Raw genomic sequence first — 12,604 nt, forward strand, 5'->3', positions numbered from 1 at the left:
GCCTCTTGCCCCTCATTCATCGCCCTGACAAGATGAGCAGCTACTGCACTCTCCTTATTTACTGCTCAACACGAGGATCAACCTCATTTTCAAAAATTAATCTACAAGAAAATTGCAGCAGCATTCAATCACTTGTTTTATTAACATTTTAGTTATGAGAGTGGGAGGTGTAAGTTAAACAAACATAAATAAAACCTAAGTTATTCTTCAAGTGCTCCAGAGTGAACTGCGTCCTCGTAGCACCCTCTCTCTTCTTTAGTTTCAGGGTGCAGTTTAATAAGATCATCAATTCGAAGAATAGTAATTGCAGCTTCTGTTGCAAACTTCAGGCTCTTAGTTTTGACCATGGTTGGTTCAAAGACACCAGCTTGCTTGTTATCACGTGGTTTTCCATTGATCAAGTCAAGACCAATCCTGAAAAGAATAAACAGTCAGATGGAGAGGTAGAAAAAGCAGAAATACAGTTGGGAGCATGCCGCTTAACTACTACTAAGGCCCAGTGCCACACGTATAGGACTGCAGGACACAAAGTCAGTGATAACCTACATCCTTTTACATGCAAATCACCGTTTAGTAAACTGGCATTATATTTTTCATCTAAGTCACCCACCCACTTAATTCTGAGCAGCCTTCCTACAAAGAGATACTTGCCATTTCAGATTTTTGCGATCTGGGTTAACTTGGGCCTCATTGTGGAATGCTCTCAACTTCGCAACAAGATCTGTTGCATCTTGAGCGGCATTTACTGCCAACGTATTTGGAATTATTAAGAGAGATCTTGCAAATTCTGCTATTGCAAGTTGTTCACGTGATCCCTAGAGAGAGGAAAAAGTTTTTAAACCAATTGCTGCGACAAAAGAAAAAAATGCAACCATGACCAAGACTGTCAATAGTAGGGAGGGGTTTTCACATGCAAAACCTATTTTTAGGCCAAAGAACCATATAGTCAAATTATCAGAGAAAGAGTAACTAATATTCTCCATTTTAAAGAAGCATCTTACATTCTTTAAGATGATTACATTTTCATGAGCCACAGAACCAGCTTCTACTGTAAAATAAATGCTTTAAAATTCACATTATCCAAGTCTAACACATATACACTGTTCTTCATGTGAAACTCACCATGCTGGTTGCATAATTTTCAAGATATATTGAAAGTGCTGCCTCTACAGCACCACCACCTGGGACAACAGACTTGGATTCCAAGACCCTTTTAACAACACAGAGTGCATCATGTATAGATCGTTCCATTTCATCACACATGAAGTCATTAGCTCCTCGTAAGATAATTGATGCTGAAGTACGAGCCTTTGTACTAGGGGAAAAAAGGAATCAGAAGTCGGTGTTGCTGAACAGAATACAAATTAAAACTATTATTGCAAAACTTTTTCTTCTACAGCCAAGTTCAGTTGAGTCAGATTCTTTCAGTATCAAAAGAAAATCTTAACATTGTTATGCACACTTGCAGTGTATGTACACTGGACCTATTAAGTGAATATTCAAGTTCTAATAAGCAAGAAACTAGTTTGAGTTAAGTCTTTTAGAGAAAGCTACCTGACAAAAGTGTGACAGATGTTTTCCCATCAAATTAGTGGAAAATGTAATTGGATACTAAGAAAGTTCTGTTTTGTATAGGCATCAAGTGAGCTCATGACTGCCAGCATTTACAGTACAAGCAGTCACGTAACAGCCACACAAGTGCCACGGTCAGAATATTTAATTCACACACAAACGAGACTACAGAAGCTGAACACCAAGAAGGGATACTGAAGCAGTGCAAAAGCCAATATCCAAGGTTTGTTCTTGTCAAACAAACTGATACTAGAGTCTTCATGTACCAGACAGGAGTGACATACTAAAAATTTGAAGGGAAAATACTACGTGTGTACAGTTAAACATTGCTCCTCTTACCCATTAAAAAAAAAAAAAATCTAAAAAAATACCATTTTGACAATGTGGTCCATTTCATGCTGCCAACCAAGTAACTGATTCAATGAAACCAGCACAAGTAAACCCTGTCTTCCACTACAAATCATAAGATTTAGCTTGCACCTCCTTATTCAGATGAAATTACTCAGATGGTACCCATCTCCCTTTCCTGTCTGTAAGGGAAGCCAGTATGACTATTACTGCTAAAAGCCAGGTAGAGGAACATGATATGAATGCTCTTAAAATGTCTCTAACAATTTAATATAATTTTATTGTAAATTTTAGAAAATGTTGTTAATAAGCAAAACCTTAATTAAAGTCTACCTAGCAATCTGATTGTCTTATACATTATGGTTGATAAAACAGGTGTCCAGTCCCAGCAAACGATATTCAAGACTTCCACTTCTAATTCTCGGTGGACTTGCATACTCTTCCCATGCATGTAACTACTCATACCACTGAGACAGCATGGAAATAAAAAAAATGGGATTTTACCTCCAACTTAGCAGAAAGTGTACAGAAAAGAGTATTTTAAAAATGATCCTTACTTCTTGATTAAAATGAGCTCATCATCGCAGATTCTCTCTTGAACCACCTCTTCTGCCTGTCCCAGCATTAATGCTTCAAAACTCTCCTCACCTTCAAGGTTTGCAAGGGTTGAACATATGGTTGCTTAAACAAACAAAAAAGTGCAATTAGCATTCCATTCCAGCACACTCTTTGCCAACTTCCCAGAACAGCCATAAAGAAAAACAGAAATTGGTAACAGAAATAAAAGCAGTATAAACAGATTTTTCTTAAATTCAACAGCACTTCTAATTCTCAGGTAACAATTCAATACTCCAGTGTTTATAATCAATACTACTCTTTTTTTTTGCTCAGCTTTTACAAGGCTTACTTTTCCACAGCTAGTACAACTTCCTGACCTTTACCACATGACAACGTTTTCATGCAAATTTAAGAACTGACAGATAAAATCTGTATAGGACCAGAACTATTTTCACTATGTGTTTAATGATTTAGGAATGCTTTGTTTCACTTGAACTACCTAAACAAAGTACTTAACAGAACCCCCCAGAGGCTTATCAAGGTGTGCTCGATAAAGACTTCTAAATAAATGCAGATTCTGGCTCCTGTTTCTACAAGAAGACAGTCTTCCCAGTGCAAGGCAAAATTTCTTTTCCCCTCTGTAAATCCTCAGCAGTCAACTCTTAGAGTACTCTCCTATTGTGACAAAATGGTCACTTAAAAGCAACAGTCAAGCTAAAACCTAACAAGAATGGCTCAGCTCTACTTATCCTCTCCTTGCATGGCTTGCAGGGTAAGAAGCAGTGTTTTGAAAATCGTTACTAATACTCTAACAACATCTTTTACTTAAAAATCAAAACAGACAGAGAGACATACCTCCAGATGCCTTAGCAATTCGCTTAAGGTCCTTTTTCACAACTCTTCGTACTGCCATAGCACCAGCATCAACAAAGTATTTCAGACACATATCATCAATGCCTCCAGTGGTAAGAATAACATTGGCACCAGTGGCCAAAATCTTCTGGATCCTTTCTTTGGTAATATCTGATTCTCTGTAAGGATAAAGCCAAAGTTACAAAAATGTATTTTAAAGTCTTCAGTCACGTTCTAACATCCCATGTCTCAAAATCTTCATGCAGAGCTCCACTGCACAAGCATACCTGGATTCCTCAAAACTGGTCCTAATACTAGTTCTGCCTCCAGAAGTGAAGGCTTTTACAATTAATATTTACATTGAGAAACGTAAACATTTACAACATTTCTACCTCTTGTGCTCAGCCAAAAATACATCAAGCCACCTCAACTGAAGAGACCAAAACAAGCCTGTGAAACCCCCCTGTCTCAGTTACTCAAAGCTTCCACACACCTCTGCCTTATCTGGTCCAGCTTCTCAGGGTCTGAGATAACAATCTGAACACCAAGCTTCATTTTCGCTTTCTGCAGGCTGAAGTCAAGGCATGCAATCTTTGCATTGACTATTCTTTTCGTCATACCTGACAAGAGAGAACAAGAAAAAGAATTTTGTCAAATGTAGTTAACAGTAAATCAAGTTAGCAGCAGAGACTAAAACTAATGTTATTTTCACATTTCAGATTTGTATTCAGTTTGCTTCTCTGCCTCCAGTTCTGCCCCAGTACAGAAAAATGCTTAGCAAGGACTTTCAAATATGACTTTTTCTAAAAAAATCTCTACTATAACCTCTGTTACCTTTTTACAAACCCCATCCTCAAAATGTGAAGGACCGTGAAAAGCTGACCTATCAGTGTTGCGTTCTTTAGGTTAGCTTATCAACACAGCTCTGCTAAACGTAATAGTTTCCTACCAACATGGTAAGGGAGGTGCTTATGTTCCAGAAGATCAGTTTTACCATGCAGATGCTGGGTTATGGTAACTACAGTAACTTACCAACACTTTGTGGATCACTACTAGCTGGCAGACCCTATCCTAGAAACTATGGTGAAGTGGTAAGATTTTTTACATTCTTGTTTAAAATTGTTCCAAACTGAAAACCTACACGATCTGCAACTAACACAGTCAGTAAGAAAATCTATGCAGAAAGACTAAGAGGACTGAGTTCACACAAAAGTTTTATGAAACACTGCATGTTCTTACCCTGTGAGCCCACCACGCAGTTCAGAGCGTAACCATTCACAAGTATGCTCTCTTTTTGGCTGCGGCCATGTGCCTTCAAAACGTTAACCGAGTTGATTGGATACCGAGCCTGACCCTTCTGGTCTGTGTATTTAACTGCCAGTGCAGCATCCACCACCATGTTAGCAAAGAAATCACCATCACTACAATGCTGTTAAGGTTAAAACTGGAAAAGAAAACTAGTACTATGCTTAAGAAAAAAAGAAGTCACTGACAGTGCCCAAACTAACAGTCAAAAACTGTTTCCAAAAAAGAGCTCCAGAAAGTTATGGAAATGCTAGCTTTTTGCACCATTCCCTTACAGGAATGAGTTAATTCTGGTAAGAAAATTTGACAGGCTAGTGTGATGCCTGCATTTTACGCACCTTTTGTTCCTTAACAGAAATACTCTTCTTATGGGCAGTCTCCAGTCCCTTGGTAGCACAAAGGCTAAAAATGCAGGTTTTTCTATGACTATGAAGCAACCTTCTTTCCTGTAATTTCACTCCCCTGGTACTTGACTTCTGTAATGCACTCTTCCATTCCCACAATGCCTTATCTAGTCTCACTAAGGAAACATTGCACTGTTAAAGCTCTTGTTTTGTGCCTAACCAAGTTTAAATAAATACTAGTATCTGTGAAAAGATTTTCACATCCTGTGAAAAGATTTTCACATCTCTGTTATAAAGATGACAGCTTGAATACTATATCCCATTCATAAGAACTGCTGCAAAGGGAACTAGGCTAGCTACTCAGTTCTCCAGCTAACCACTCTCACTTAAATAACTTGATAAAGGTAAAGGATACATTCCTATAATTTTAGAGGACATCGATGTTTTAGCAGCATTAATTAGGCACTCTCTGCCCAATTCATCTGTGTTAATAATAAGATTTTCATTGATGTAGCGAACTGCTTCCCTGTAGAAGAGAGAAAAATACTGGTAAAGAATTCCACATGCACAAAGAAAAAAATCCTGCAGGATTATGAGCCCGTTCAAACGTTATCTCAAAGAAGAGAGGGATGAGATCAATTCATCTTCTAGACAAAGTGACATTTTTATGTGAGACTACAGAAATTCTAAATAAATAAATAAACAATAAATTAAGAAGAAAATAATTAAGAAGAAAGCCCAGAATACATGCCAAAAACAAAACGACATAAACACTGCACAAGAAGTCTGTATTAACACACTCACTAATACAGAAAGAAACAAAAAGCATGCAGTTATTGTACCTTAAAAAATGCAACTTCAACTGTATTAGTTTCTTACTTGCAAGCAAGTCGGTATCCACCAATGATGGAGGTAGGATGAATTTTCTGTTTCACTAGCTCATCTGCATTTTTTAGAAGTTCTGCAGCAATAATTACCTATTTGAAATACAAACAATAAATATATATATTCCACACAAGCAAAATAACTACTTGTTGCTACTAAGTGGAAAGTAGAATCACAAATATTTGTTCAATGGCTATTCAGTGGAAAAGTACTTCCACGCTGGAATTATTAATAGTTTCTGACATCAGGTAAAAGCCACCTCATTTGGTCCCCCATCCCCCAAGGTATCAAAAGTCTCAAGCAAGTTTTCAACATGCAACATCCTTATTAGTCCTAACACTTCAGTTTCTCGTGGTTGTTAAAAATTAAGAACTTCAGAATCTATCTTCAAAACCTCAAGAAATGAAAAAACAAATATCGAAACTGAAGTAAGCAAATTCTATTCCAGAGCACCAGCTGCATATGGAAAGTACTATCTCTAAAAAACCCTCAAGTCTAATTCCTTTATTCTGTAACCTACTTTAAAAAAACATTTATATTCAGCCAACTGCAAGGTTTTTCATTCTGTACAGCTGATCCACATTGCATCAAGATTTGTAACAGATAAATCAAAAGCAGCAATATGATAATGGAACACTAACTTTTGGTGTATCTGCCTGTAAAACTTTCTACATACCACTGAGGTTGTTCCATCACCAACTTCTTTGTCTTGCAAGTCTGCCAGCTCACAAAGAACTTTTGCTGCAGGATGTTCCACTTCTAGCAGTTTCAAAATGGTTGCGCCATCGTTGGTAATGGTCACATCCTAATTTTCAGAAATCAAACATTAACATGAGGTATATTTCTATTATGTTCTTACCGCTGTGTTTCATACTGTTAATGCTAGTGAAAGTCAATTACTTTTTGTGAATTCCCATAAAATAACTATACTAAGTGTTCAGAGCTTCTTTTTAACCGAGTCCCACTCTTATAACAGAAATGTTACCAGAGAAGAATCTGCACTTCCTGTTTATCAGAAAAGTTTTTATGTTACAGAAACTCAAACATTTTGCACATAACAAATTGGTAGTAGTGAAATGACTACCCTCTAATACTGTATATTACACAACAACCTCTAAAATGGCAAAATTTTCTCATTTACTTGAAATGCTTTAAAATATGAACTACTGCTTTTAAATTGGTATAGGATTATTTCAATCCCTTTTTGTTATTTCAGCAGGATATACAAGTCAACACCATCACACGGCCTAACTTTAATGGTGATACTCATGCCTGTGAACTTGACCAACACTTGTAATAGGTGAGAAGAACTTACATGCAGAAAGCAGAGAACTGTGCCACATAAACTACAGTACTGAATTAAACTAAAATGATGTAGCGTACATTACCTGATGCTCAATTTTACCACATTTCTCCTCCTACCCTCTCTCAGAACCATGGAAAAGAACAGGTATGTGTATGTTAGACCTTTGAAACGCACCAAGTGGAAGAGCTTATACATAAGAATACAAGTCCTCCTGACACTTCTTAAAATAAGTTTACTTACCCCAATATCATCCACCAACATCTTATCCAGACCAACTGGCCCAAGAGAACTCTTCACAATGTTGGCAATAGCAGATGCAGCAGTAACTGAATAAACAAAACAGAAAAAAAATTTTATCTTTCCAACTTCAAGACAATCCAGGTTTACAAGAAAATGTGCCAAGAACCTGCAATTCAGAAATGTCAGCTAAAGTAACCTAATTTGGCTAAGCTAGTAATGGCTTGTTTAAAGAATGTTCTGCCAACTTCATATAGGAAAAAGATACAAACAACCTTTTCCTTCAGACCGTGGCAAAAATTCTCTATCCCACAAGCATAGCCACTTTATCTGGAAATTGAAAAAGTGGTAGTTTAATGGGAGTAGTGGCAAGCCAGACCTTCACTTTGAACTTCAAACAATATAATCCATTTTGTTTTGAAGGAATAATGGCAGGTTTCTGAAATAAATAACTGTTGCATCACCGAAGTCGCCGTTATAAACTATCTCAGCCATAGACTGAGGTAACTAACTGTTCTGCCTAAAGCATCACCAGAACTGCATGCCTCTCACGATCATCAGAAACAGGTCTTAAGCTTCTTCCTTTGTGTTTCACCTACTCAGAAATTAACAGTCTACAAATTTGCAGCTTTCCCCCAAAATTTAATATAAAAGCCGGCAGAATGTGCAACATTTTCGAGAACTAGTTAAAAGATGCTCATCTTGAGGACGGTCCCCACTTTCCAAAGCAGGTTATTTTCCTCTGCTGGGAAGCAACACGCTTCCGTAGCCGCCCCGGCCTCACCAAGGCCCGTCTGCAGGCCTTGTCGGTTAATGCCCTACGAGCTCGGGGTGGGACCCAGCCGGTCCCTGGTCAGCAGCCCCCCCGCTCCCGGTGTGAGCTCCCATAGAAACACAGCCCACGGGAGCGGCGCGGGCCCACAAGAGCCTCCCGTCTCCCCGTGGAGGCCGCGGAGCACAAACCGTGCCTCCCGCCCGCCCTCCCGCCGGCAGCGGCCCTCCCAAGGGCCCGGGACTGAGAGCGGCCGGCGGCAGGCAGGGGCCGCTCCCGGGTAAGCACATGGCGGCGGCAACGGCCACGCCATGTTGCCTCCTTCCCGCCCCTCCCCCCGCCACTCATCAGTGCCGTGCCGGCAGCGCGCGGCCGTTACCGTTCTGCGTGCGGATCGTGTCGCCACTGGTCCGATCGCCGAAGACAGCCAAGGGCCCGTCCATCGCCGCCATCTTCCCGCCCAGCCGTGGCGCCACACTCACACACCCGGCAGCGCGCCGATCCGCGGAATGGCCACGGCGCCGCTAGGAATGCTGGGTACCCCTCTCCCCCTTCGGGAGAGGGTGGAGGGACAGTGGCCAGCCTCGCGTGCGCGATGGGCGGGGCCACAGCCTGCCTATCCAATCCCGGGGCGCGGCACGGCCCAGGCTGAAGCCGCGATTGGTGCGTGCGGTTGAACAAAGGCGCCACGCCGCGGGGGGGGCGGGAGGACTTCCAGGAGGTTCTAGAAGCTCTGCTGTCTCCGGCGCATGCGGGCTGGCTCTTTTGCCTGTCAGGGGCGCGGCTCGGGGCTGGTGGGGTGGGAGCCGCCAATGGGTTCCCTTTGGCGAGGTCTTAGAGCGTCGTACAGAGTGTGTGCACGCCCTGGGTCCCTGCAGGCGGTGTGGCGTTGGGCAGAGCTCGGGGTAACTGTGGCGGTGGGGAAGCTGGGTGGCGGCTGCCCCGCGGCAGGCAGTACCGCACGCCTGCCGGCGTCACTCGTAGCGATACAGCCGCAGTCTGCAGCCAGGAAGAAACACTTCTGTTTTTACTAAGAGTATGTAGCTCTTGTAGTGGCTCTGGTCTGTGTCCCGTGGCTTCGATAAGCGCTGGGAGGACGGGAGCCCGCCTCCCCGCTTGCTGGGCTCAGCTGCCTCTTAGGCCCAGTTCCAGGAGCTGCAGCCCTGGCACGCCCTTTTACTGATGGAGGAAAAAAAAGAGGTTCCCTGGGTCGGCGAAGAGTTACTGCCTGACAGACTATCCGCTTTTCCCAAGGAGCTTGCGCAGGGGCGCACTTATCCAGCGGAACGGTACCTGGCCGCTGCTACACCGAGCGGGCAAGAGAAATCAGTGCTTCCGTATGGCAGCACCCACTGCGGGGCGGAAGCGCTTCCGAGGACGGCCCTTTCCGCCGGAAGCCGGCCTCACCGAGATGGCGGCGCCCGGGTACCGCTGAGCGGAGGTGACTGCAGCCCGAGGCCGCGGCGGGCACCGGCTCCCCATGGCGCTGAGCAGCCGCCTGCTGGCGGCCGGCCGGCTCCGAGCACGTGGAGCGGGTAAGCGCAGCCCCTCCGCGGCTCGCCCTGCCCGTGCTCCCGGAGAAGGGCCGCTCGCTGGGTGACCCGGCAGCCGGGTGCCTTGGCGCGGCTGCTCTGCCGTGCGCGGGCCCGGTCTGTGCCGGTCTCCTGCTTGGAACGGGTGTTCGGGCTGCTGCGGGACGGGGGCGCCGCTAGTGCGTTTCGGCCGGGGCGGGCGATCTGCAAGGGGAGGCCCTGACAGTTACTCTGGGGAGGGGTTCCTGCTGCCTCTCCGGACCAAAAAGTTGCGTGGCAGATTGAGTTTGCAAGCATGCCTACGCATCCTGTTTGTTAATTAGCGAGAGGATTTTTACCTTGTTATTTGGTGGTACTGCCATTGGTTCTTTGTGTATTTCACTTTCAGTATTTTGTAAAGCCTTAGTCCTATAGATCTTTTAGTCATGGATCAATTTATATTTTATGAGTGGGTTTTGAGCCGCTGTTAATATACTTTTCATTTTTAGCCTACAGCTCACCTCATAAATCGGAGAAACAGGTTGAACTCTAGTAATCCATCTATATACTGGTTTTTTTTAAAAAAAAAAAAAGCTAATTTTGTCCTGCTAACTTTTACAAGGTGCATCATTCTGTGTTGTATTTATTCTACTGTCTGCAGTATACTTTTTAACTCTGGGATTTTTATTTCTGCTTTACCTCAAGGTATTAATTTTGCATCAACTACAGCCAGTCTCAAAGCTGAGACTGAAGTGGACACAAGTGAAAATGAGATTGTTGCCCCAGAGTTCACTAACAGGAATCCTCGAAACCTGGAGCAGTTGGCCCTGGCTAGGAAGGAGCGTGGCTGGAAAACAACATGGCCAAAGCGTGAGTTCTGGCATAGGTGAGTCAGAAAGTCACCAGCAGAAATTACAACTCTAAAAGAAAAACAAACCAAAACCCCAGCAGGTGGAAATGCTACAAAATGTGCTTTTGGGATTGCTGAATGAGTTGCCTCTCTTAGTTGTTCTTAATCAACAGGTATTGTCCATGTTCAGAGAACAGCAGGCTAGTATCGCATGGTAGTTGGCATATGTGTTGAAGATCTTGCCATGCAATGTAGCAGTAATATCGCTTAAGCAACTGCTGCTTAACTTAGGATTCTTCTAGTTGTGTGCTGACCATGCATCATTGTTTTATGTGGGACACCTTAATAGTCTGAGTTTTTGTTCTTAGAAAATGCTGATTGCTTGTCGTCTGGAAAATAAGTTCATTTTCAGTTGGGGATTCAAAATCGTTATTTTGTTCTTGAGGAGAGAACCATGTCCAGTTTGTTCACACCTGGAAATCTGATATTGCCTCAGTGCAATAGAAGGTAGTTGCTCTTAGTACCCTGTGGTTATGTGTTACGGCTTAGGAAGTCCTGCTTGACCGCTTGCTCATCCTGACAAGTTGTTACCCGCTGTGTAAGCAGAAGCCTTTAAGAGACTGCATAGCAAACCTAGAGCTACATATCTGCTGGAGCAGTTCCCCTGATTGAGCCTTTTAGCACCTGTACCAGGCTGCGCTGGTGTACAGTGCTTGGCTTGGAGTGAGTGCAGGCATGAGACAGCATAGGACTGTCACCCACGTAACTTCCAAAAAGTTACTGTTGGAATTTCAGCACATTGGACTGGCAAAATGAGCCCTATTTTTATGTTCTGATAAACAAAAACCTAGATAAGATAATAAAAGCAATGTTAAGACATCATTATCGTAGTAACAGCTCAGTACTTTGTTTTATTTACAGTGAGTCATTTATGTATTTAAGGATTTGAATGTGTTCTCTCTTTAGATCTGGAAAAGACATCACATCCCATGTTATTTCTTTCCTTCGCTCAGATTACGGCTTGAGCGGACGCAGCATTATGTAGAAGCCTTCGTTGAGCGCTGTAATGGGGACATTGTGGTATCTGCCTCTACCCGAGAGTGGGCCATAAAGAGACACCTGTATAGCCCCAAGGGAGTAGCAGCGTGCCAAAACCTCGGCCGTGTAATGGCGCAGCGCTGCTTGGAAGCAGGAATCAATTTTGTGAACTTTAAAGCTGTTATCCCCTGGGAGTATCGTTGTGACTCGGCAAGTACCCATCTCCTGACACTCATTTGGTCTTTTTTTTTCCTTTTTAAACATTCTTTTTTTCCACCATTAGTTTTCTTACGTGGCTTGACAGTCCCTTCTTGCAATGCTCAGAAGGGTAACTTTGACTAGCTTCAGTTGCTGGCATTATGCTTTAGTGAGGCTGTTAACCTCTGCCCCTCCACATAAACATGTCCCCACTGATATTTTGGTGCTGTGGCTTTTCTTTGTACTTACTTGTGTCTCTCTGTCTTTCATAAAAGATTCAGGCATTTGAAAAGGCTGTGCAGGAGGGTGGTGTCGTTCTGCGTGAACCACGAAGAATCTATAAGTAGGTGGAGACTGTTGGGAAAACTTTCCAAAGAACAACGAATGCTTCTTCAGGTGTGTGTAGAGGCACAGTGAAAGTCCAGCGCTGGAAAAACTTGAAATGTGCCATCTTATAATAAAATGTTCTTAAAGGTGTGGAAGTGTGTCACATTCTTGATTTTGAAATCTTCAATGCCTTTATTTTAATGCTAGAATAAACTGTTACAGTTCAACCTGACAGACTAACAGAATTCACTTCAGAATTCAATAATTTTAAAGTATATTTTCTCTTTTTTTGTATTTGATTTTGTATTTGTTCTAAATGAACACCTTGAAATGCTGGATCCAGCAAAATGCAGTCATTTATGTGAATGTTCAGAACTGTAATAAACTTATGTGCTAAACTTAGTAAAAATATTAAATTTCCCTGATTCATCCTTGCAGCTTTCTTGCAGCCCTAGGCTTTGTTGTCTTATCCCTCGCAGGTGCAGGGATGAGCAGCCGTTT

The 12,604-nt window shown here is 42.6% G+C and overlaps 2 protein-coding genes across 2 annotated transcripts; one reads left to right on the plus strand and one right to left on the minus strand.

Moving 5' to 3' along the window:
* Nucleotides 1-112: 112 nt before the first annotated feature.
* Nucleotides 113-8,755, minus strand: TCP1 (t-complex 1). Its single transcript, XM_080342047.1, has 12 exons — nucleotides 8,559-8,755; nucleotides 7,411-7,496; nucleotides 6,541-6,669; nucleotides 5,859-5,956; nucleotides 5,395-5,505; nucleotides 4,570-4,751; nucleotides 3,824-3,950; nucleotides 3,334-3,509; nucleotides 2,478-2,601; nucleotides 1,123-1,315; nucleotides 652-815; nucleotides 113-414 (listed from the first exon to the last, which is right to left on the minus strand). Exons 1-12 carry the CDS (start codon nucleotides 8,629-8,631, stop codon nucleotides 201-203), a joined length of 1,677 nt encoding a protein of 558 aa, XP_080198173.1. The 5' UTR covers nucleotides 8,632-8,755; the 3' UTR covers nucleotides 113-200.
* A 210-nt stretch (nucleotides 8,756-8,965) lies between these two features.
* Nucleotides 8,966-12,516, plus strand: MRPL18 (mitochondrial ribosomal protein L18). Its single transcript, XM_080342057.1, has 4 exons — nucleotides 8,966-9,714; nucleotides 10,396-10,576; nucleotides 11,554-11,788; nucleotides 12,052-12,516. Exons 1-4 carry the CDS (start codon nucleotides 9,660-9,662, stop codon nucleotides 12,121-12,123), a joined length of 543 nt encoding a protein of 180 aa, XP_080198183.1. The 5' UTR covers nucleotides 8,966-9,659; the 3' UTR covers nucleotides 12,124-12,516.
* Nucleotides 12,517-12,604: the final 88 nt, after the last annotated feature.

This window comes from Nesoenas mayeri (assembly GCF_963082525.1).
Source record: "Nesoenas mayeri genome assembly, chromosome: 3".
Classification (NCBI taxonomy): domain Eukaryota; kingdom Metazoa; phylum Chordata; class Aves; order Columbiformes; family Columbidae; genus Nesoenas; species Nesoenas mayeri.

What these genes read in the sequence shown, in the direction of transcription:
- MRPL18 (XM_080342057.1), top strand. Translation starts at nt 9,660, where the DNA reads ATGGCGCTGAGCAGCCGCCTGCTGGCGGCCGGCCGGCTCCGAGCACGT. An exon ending in GCTCCGAGCACGTGGAGCGG is followed by an intron (nt 9,715 to 10,395) that starts GTAAGCGCAGCC and finishes CTTTACCTCAAG; the next exon opens with GTATTAATTTTGCATCAACT. An exon ending in GGGAGTATCGTTGTGACTCG is followed by an intron (nt 11,789 to 12,051) that starts GCAAGTACCCAT and finishes CTTTCATAAAAG; the next exon opens with ATTCAGGCATTTGAAAAGGC.
- TCP1 (XM_080342047.1), bottom strand. Translation starts at nt 8,631, where the DNA reads ATGGCGGCGATGGACGGGCCCTTGGCTGTCTTCGGCGATCGGACCAGT. An exon ending in TGTTGGTGGATGATATTGGG is followed by an intron (nt 6,670 to 7,410) that starts GTAAGTAAACTT and finishes TCTGAAAATTAG; the next exon opens with GATGTGACCATTACCAACGA. An exon ending in AAAATTATGCAACCAGCATG is followed by an intron (nt 816 to 1,122) that starts GTGAGTTTCACA and finishes TCCTCTCTCTAG; the next exon opens with GGATCACGTGAACAACTTGC.